Source organism: Glycine max, chromosome 13 (genome assembly GCF_000004515.6).
Source record: "Glycine max cultivar Williams 82 chromosome 13, Glycine_max_v4.0, whole genome shotgun sequence".
Classification (NCBI taxonomy): domain Eukaryota; kingdom Viridiplantae; phylum Streptophyta; class Magnoliopsida; order Fabales; family Fabaceae; genus Glycine; species Glycine max.
Genome location: NC_038249.2, coordinates 20806245 through 20814342, shown reverse-complemented (window position 1 = coordinate 20814342; position 8098 = coordinate 20806245). Strand labels below are relative to the sequence as shown.

The 8098-nt window shown below is 28.3% G+C and overlaps 1 protein-coding gene across 1 annotated transcript; it reads right to left on the bottom strand.

The window, feature by feature from the left end:
- Positions 1–4004: 4004 nt before the first annotated feature.
- On the bottom strand, positions 4005–5690 carry LOC100812222 (homeobox-leucine zipper protein HAT3). The gene is made up of 3 exons (XM_003543680.5): positions 5179–5690; positions 4764–4843; positions 4005–4504 (listed from the first exon to the last, which is right to left on the bottom strand). Exons 1-3 carry the CDS (start codon positions 5527–5529, stop codon positions 4294–4296), a joined length of 642 nt encoding a protein of 213 aa, XP_003543728.1. The 5' UTR covers positions 5530–5690; the 3' UTR covers positions 4005–4293.
- Between the last annotated feature and the right edge of the window lie 2408 nt (positions 5691–8098).

Below are 8098 nucleotides of genomic sequence, written 5' to 3'. Positions count from 1 at the left end.
GAATCTGATTAAAAAATTAAATATAGGAACCTAATTAAAAATTTTGTAATAATATGAAGATGTAAAAACCTAATTTATTATAGGAACCTAATTTAGCATATATATATTACTGTTATTCAATTCAATTGCTATAAAATGGAGTTAGTGGAGGCGGATAAAAGGGATGACCAAATGATTGGAGACAAGGATCATTGTTTATGATTTGTTTCATTCTTTCTCTCTCACAAGACTATAGTCACCTGATCTCTTAATTTGTGTGGGCCTGCCTTGCCTCTATCGCGTATAAGAAAAGTTTATGTCAAAAAAGTAAAATAAGGGAAAAGTGTACTATGATTTTTAGTTATATAGAATTTGAAGATGAAAACTGTTGGGTCATATAGAATTTTATAAATAAATTGATAAACATGAACAAAAGTCAAAATTTATGTGTAACGAAAATAAGTGTTAATTAAATTGAGAGTTTGCTTAAGTCGCAAGACAAATAACAATCTCAAATCTTGCACAATGGGAAACGGGGACCCGCGTAATTATAGTTATGCTGGAAGAATCCATATGCCACGAGACGACTACAACCCAAAGAAAAGAAAAACAAGATACGCCACGACCCTCCTATTTTCATATATTAGACCAGTATTATCGTATTGTACAAGAATTCTTGTTCAACGTTCTTGTCAAATTATCTTTACCCGAGATTGATGCACATGTTACTCAATTAGAACTTGTTTATAAAGTGAGTACTTTTTTTCCTAAATCGTTAAGTGCCTATTATTTTTTTTTCTAAGACTCAAACTTAAAATCTTAAGTTAAGAGATTCGAGTCTAATTTTACTTTGATTGATCTTCACGTGTTGAAAATTCATTTTTCCTATATTCCAATAACATTAAATATTATAATGTTTAACAATTTTTTTACTTTTGTTTCCTTAATCATTGTTTAGAATATATTTTTTTCTATTTGTATATTCATTTAGTATAATATTTAATTATAAGATAATGTTAATCCCAAGCTAACATTTCAATTTTGCCTTATTTCTACCTAATTTTCAAATGCTTTACATTTTTATCATAATGGGAAGAAATAAAAATAGCCATCACATGTAAGTTTCCTTTTAAAGTGGACAAATAAAAAGAAGTGGATGCAATAGTAAAATAATTTGACTTAATTACATTTTTGTCCATTTATTATCGTCAAATTTTGATTTTGATCTTTTCGCACGATTTTGTTTTTTCAACTATTTTAATTGTATAATTTGATCTATCCATTATCTTCTAATATTTAATGAAAATACTTATGTACTAGAGCAGGAGAGAGCCACGACAACATGCATGGTTGTGTTAAAATGGTGGTGCAATAAAGTTAGCTTTATTGTTTCTATTAAATATTCAATATCAAGTTAACAAATAAACAAAAAAAATGCACAATTAGAATGAAAGAGAAACTAAAATCACATGAAAAAAATAACAGCAGAATTGAAGGACCAAAATCAAAATTTGATGATATAATAAAGGACCAAAAGTATAATTATTAATTCTCTGTAACGAGTGTTTTAGAATACTATTTAAGAATTTAATTATTAATTATTAAAAATCAGAAAAAATTACATTAATAGAAATCATGGAGAGATGGGTTGGCAAAACTGTTGAATATATATATATATATATATATATATATAAAATAAAGTAGTAACCTAAAGATATTTATATTTTTAAACTGAATTCGTAATGGTGTCCATTATGACACAAACTAAATAATTAATTGAGGGTGGCTTATGACTTTTTTAGGGTCATAGGTGTGACATAATATTTTACGGTTGGCAGTTGAAACTAATTATGCTTTGTCAACTAGCTAGGTAATTATGAAACCTTTTCGTATAAAAACATATTCCCAATTCGTTTTTTAAAAAAGTAGTTTTTAAAATAAAGCAAATGCAAATTTATATCTTAAGAGCAATGATTAATAAATTAAAATTAAAATTAAAACAAGTATTAAAAAGTATTATTAATGTATTTACTGTGATTTTTAAAACGTTTCCAACGTGATTTTTTAAAAAGATTTTCGATTCTTTAAATGAAATTTAACTTTGTAATATTAATATTGATAATAGAAAACATTAAAAAGAACATTGATTAAAAGTAAAACATGCATGTAATTTAAATGGAAAAAATATTAAATGATAATTTCAAAGATAATTCAATTCCTAATTATAAAGCATTACAAATAATTTTTTAATTTAAATTTTATTCCAAAAATACTCATAAAATGATTTAAATAGATAATTATCTTCCTCCTCCAATAAATTCATGTTTATTTTATTGCTGTAAATAAACTTTTGAGATAAAATGAGATTTATAAAAGTATCCAATTCCTTTCTTTAAAATTAACTTTGGAAATCATTAAATTCTTCTTAAAATTCGTGTACCCAAAAAATTTAAACATAACATAAGTGTGACACATATATATTGATTTTAATTTTTTCTACGAGTTTTAATAGCACGTGAACCAATGACATATTAGTGTGGTCGGTATATATAACTTTTTAATATAACTATTATAAAAGTTAATAAATTTATCATACTAATAATTCGTGATTTAAATGATAATAATTTTTTTTATATTGTTAGTGATTAAAATATTTTCTCTATATTTTTAAGAAGTCAATGCATTCACTTGAATAGAAAAGAAACGAATATTTTATTATTAATGGATTTCATAATAAATTAAGATTATAAAAAAGTAATAATTAATACATTTAAAAGTAAACTTATATTTTTTATAATTAAAATAAAAAAATGAACTCGTTATTTCTTTTATATTTTTAATTTAATGTTGGGTAGTATGATACGTACGTATGCCCATATCGATCTACAAATTTTTATGAGAAACTCCTTGCTGTACTCAAAGTTACACTTATTTGATGGACAAATACCCTACTCATCATTACATATAATGTTTATGAATATTCATTCAACCTGGATTGGTTGCCAAGCCGAAAATAGTGTGTTTGGGGAAGACACATTTAATTTCTATATGGTCCAAGTTGGGTAGCCCCCTTAAAACACGCTATAAAGTTTCTCTATAACCAATTAATTTGCATCTTGTATTGTGTATAATGCCATCATAAGGGCACCGCAGTCTCTGTTAGTAATGATTTGAAGTATTGGCAGCACTTATATAGTTGGGATTATGAGTTAGCAAATCCCATGCATTTTCTCTCAATGGGCGGTAGCCATATATTGTGACTTGCAACCTACCTGTGGGTCGGTTCAATGACCACCTTAAAGCACATAAAGAGATACACATAGACGCACACACAGAGAATTAATTGGTATTAGTGGGGTCCTTATGATTAAATGTGACATGCATATATGCCTTCTCAATCCATGTGACCCACGGACTACACATAGCTTCATATAGTATTTCAAAGATATAGATTAATATAATTAGGATCCTTGATAATTAATCCTTTTCTATTTGAACCAGGTTTCTAAACGTGTAATGGATTTCTTGATTGAAAATAAATTGGTTAACACGTTAGAGACCATGAAGAGAAGTATATCATAAGTTATCGATATAGAATTCCAAACCTGTCAACAAGAAAATTGTAGTGAAATTTCGGTATGACTTCCTTTGGACCACCCACCAATAATAAAGAAATATATCAAAACGTTAATTAATTAAATGTTTCTTAATAGAATGAAATGAACTTATATTCCTCGTAATACTACGATGAACGTTAAGTTGGCTATATACCGATTTGAGGCATACAAATACCCATCTCTCACGTCATGGATCACAAATATAAAACAAAATCCTATCTAGTTCAGATTTAATGTTCCAACATTTAATCCTAATCTCTAATTAGTGGACGGACTTAGAGGATTGTTTTAATTTCTCTTTTGAGTTTCAACCATTCAAAAACTTATTCCTTATCCGTACTAACAGACACATGACACATGTACACATAACTTATTAATTTGAAGGGAAAAATCACAAAAACCTAGCTATAAACAATGGCAAGCTAATTTTGATTAATTAGTATAAATTGAAGAAATAAGAGACATCTAATTACTAACGATACGTATCTAAGCCGCCCCAGTTTTCTATATGTTTGTGATGTGGGGACCGGAGGAATACAATAATATGTACTGTTTTTCCTTCTAATTATAATCAGAAAGTTTTTGAGTTACGTATTGTAACCGGTGCTTGATATTCCAATAATATCTTTCATCTAATCATATTGTATCAATTTCTACCCTCTAACTCTATGTTGTTCTTTCCTTCATTGTATCGAGCTTAATTTACTAGTTTTAATTCTCGATCGCAGGAAGAACACATAGTTGTCAGAGTCGCCGTTTTGGATAGTTGAATGCATAGTGGCGACGGTCCAACCTTAAGTGCACGTAGTTCCTGCAATTCCTTCTTCAATCTTTTGTTCTCATCACTTAGATTTTGACAGTGTTTTTTCAACAACTCGTGGTCCACTTCTGTCTGCTTCAGTTTGGTCCTGAAAAGTTAATTATATATTCATTCGTTAAATTAAATGCATACCTTAGGTCGATCCATATAGTCAACACAATAAATAGTTTATTAAATAAACAAATAAAACCGTAGAAAACTCTGTTTCTTTTTTCTTTCTTTTTTTTCTCCCCCCACCCCCTCTCCCCAGATAATTAATGCAAATTAAGCAACTTGATGAAGAATAAACAAAGGTGTAGCTAGCAATAAGATCAATGAAACGGAAACTATGTGCGATATTAACGTACCTTGCTCTTCTGTTCTGAAACCAAACTTCAACTTGTCTAGTCTTTAAATTCAATTGATCAGCTAGTGCTTGTTTCTGGACCTGCATGTGGAACCAAAACCAACGCATATATAAAATCCTCTTACCTCGTGGTGTAAAACAAAACGACATAACTGATAAATATATATGTTACAAATGATCATGTAGGCAAAAAAATAATTAATAGCGTTACACACACACACATATATATATATTAACGATTTGCAGCGTGCAATTTAAATTAGTTTCCATAAAATTAATATACCAAAAATAGTTATAGCATTAGTATTAGCCCTATGAAATATATATCTACACATACACACAAATACATAAGGTTTTAGAAAAATACACAGATTAAAATGAGAAAAAGGGTTTCTTGTACGTATATGAATGAATACCGGATTAAGAGTGCTATGCTGTTTGAAGCTGTTCTCAAGCATGGATGATTGCTCCTTGGAAAGCCGCAGTTTCTTTCTGCATCTGTTGTTGTTGTTGCTGTTATCAGAATCAGTGCTCTTTTCATTGGGGTACTCGTGGATTCTCTCCAAGCTGATTCTTTCTACCTTCTCATGATGATGATGATGAAGATTCACGTTAATGGCTTCTTCTCCTTTTGGACAAAGCTCAAACGCTAGGTCTAGGCAAGCCACAGCCTTGTTCTCTTTCTGCTTATTCTTCTTTGGAACATGCCCTCCCATTCCAATTCCCAAACATAACCCAGTGATGCATTCTTCATTATTGTCTTCCATTTGAGAGAGAGAGAGAGAGAGAGAGAGAGAGAGAGAGAGAGAGAGAGAGAGAAGGGATTGAACTGTTGTATGATCGAAGTATAGTCAAATGGGAAAGTTGGGTTTTATGGAAGAGGTGGATTTAATACAGATTTTATTGTTGGGTTTGGTCTTGGTCATGGAAATTCAATCAGTTATTATTGGGCTACTTGCTTTCATTAGAAAAAAATATTATGTGTAGAATAATTAATTATGGTAGTAATGTAGCGACGACTAATATATTAAATGTAATAATTTAAAAAATGGTAACTAGTGTCTCACCTCTTAAGATACTGGGTTAAGGAAGTTAAAATAAAATGATTTTTATTGGAAGATTAAAAATTGTGTTGTTAATAGTTTTATTTTACATTTTTCTATAATTTATACAATAAATATATTTTTATTTGTTAAATAATATATTAAGAACACTCGATAAAAAAAATGAAAAAGGAGTAAAAGCATGCGTTAGGATTGTGACCCCTCTTAGGAAACCAAAACTTTTCTTAATAATATTGTTTGACAATTTTATTTTATTTATGTAAACTCGAAGCCTGTTTGAGTCAGCTGATGGTATCTTTCCCAGCACTTTCCTATGATTTGCGTTGCCTTGGAAGGTGGGTTCCAATATTCAAATTGATATCATGCATTAAAAACTATTATAATAATCGGCCCAAAAGAACAAAACATGAAACCAGAAAAAATAAACCAAAAAATATAAAAGAAGAACAAAATGTGTAACTGTTAATCAGCAATATGGCCACTCACAACATTCCCAGATTAGAGCATGCACACGTTCCATGCGTGATTTATTGGGGCTATACATGAGTTTAGGAGGGGCATTTCAGTAAAATGACTGGTATTTATTTGGAGTTAATGGTGTGGCAACTGAAAAGTTGACATAAACTCAAGCTAAAGAAATTACTACACGTTTCTAAAACAAAATTAATGCATGTTTCAGAAAGGATCTTTACTACAGTATTGATCATGGTTTTAGGTATATGGCCTAAAATCGAATTTTTTCGTGTTTAAAACAGTAAATATTCTTATATTTACCAATATATGGATTGACAGAAACGGTTGAAGATAATTATTTATACTAAATTCATTTAAATCTTGAACTTAAATTTAATCCATTTATATTCATAAAGCTACTTAAGACAAAAAAAAGATTTTTTTTACAAATATTTATAAACATTAGCGCTTCAGGTTGATGTTAAAACAATCAATGTAAATAGTTTTTATCAAAAAAATATATTTATTGCATCAGAAATATAAAAGTTACTTTTTTCAATAAAAATCACTTTTTTTTCCCTTAAACGTCAACGGGATGATGCTAATAAAATTAAGGTTTTTTTTTTCAATGGTGGTGATATAGTTTTTCTTAAAGAAGGGTGTGACCACTTATATAAAATATGATTCTTATAAATAGAGTTACTAAGTGATAATATAATTTTTCACCGAAACATTGCATAAAAAATAATACTATCCTTTATCTTTTTTATAAGACGATTTTTGTTGAGAAAGTTTGTTTTGATTATTTTCACAATAGTTCATCGGAATTGAGTACTTAATTGTTTTTCTTTACAAAAATACACTTAAGTATAAAAGAATTTAACTCGAATTGGATATGAAAGTTATTGTAAATAACTTGACACTATATATCTTCAATTTCTACTAATAAAAAAATTCACTTAAGTAAATGTACATAAAATTAATTTGGTAAAAAAAAGATTAAGAGAACGGATTTTAATAGAATGGATTTTAATAGTTACACAAATCGTTATAAGTTAGTATTTTAATTTGAGTATTGTACAATATAAATATTTATTATTATAATTAAACTCATAATAATATTTAGTATTTTAATTATAATAATAAATGGGAGTTTGATAAATTAAAAAAAAAACTTATAACGAAAAAAGTTTGATAAATTAAAAAAAAAACTTAATAAATTCATTTACTCGAATAGATGACAAATAATTCAATCAATTAATATACCTCTCCTAAGCAATAATTAGCTTGAATTGTGAGAGCTAGTTAATTATGCGCTGCTGATTTTCTAATTATTATAAGGTGTTGGACCAGACTGATCAAAATTTAGCATAAATTGTACATAGTCAATTACCGGATATTGAAGACATGTGATGAATATAGCAATAGTAGTGTTGCCCCAAGGCAAAGGCAAAGTGCTAGCTGCTGCATGTTAACATTGAAAGGCATGCATTTATATTTATTTGTTTGTTTTCTCTGTGCCTATTCAAACGGCTGCGTTAATCATATTCATGCTGCTTGCTAGCTTGTAACTTGCAACACCATTCATTCCTGCACAAAAGCACAATATATAGGATCACTAGCTAATCAATATTTCAAATACGTCTTGTGTCCAAAGCATTATAAAAACTAGAATATATAAAAATATTGAAAAAGAAAAATGATTTAATTTCCTGTCCATTATCTTATAGTCTAAAAAACCATTTGCGTCAAATAATCTTACCTAAAATATTAATATATATATATATATATATATATATATATATTATAAAAATGTAAC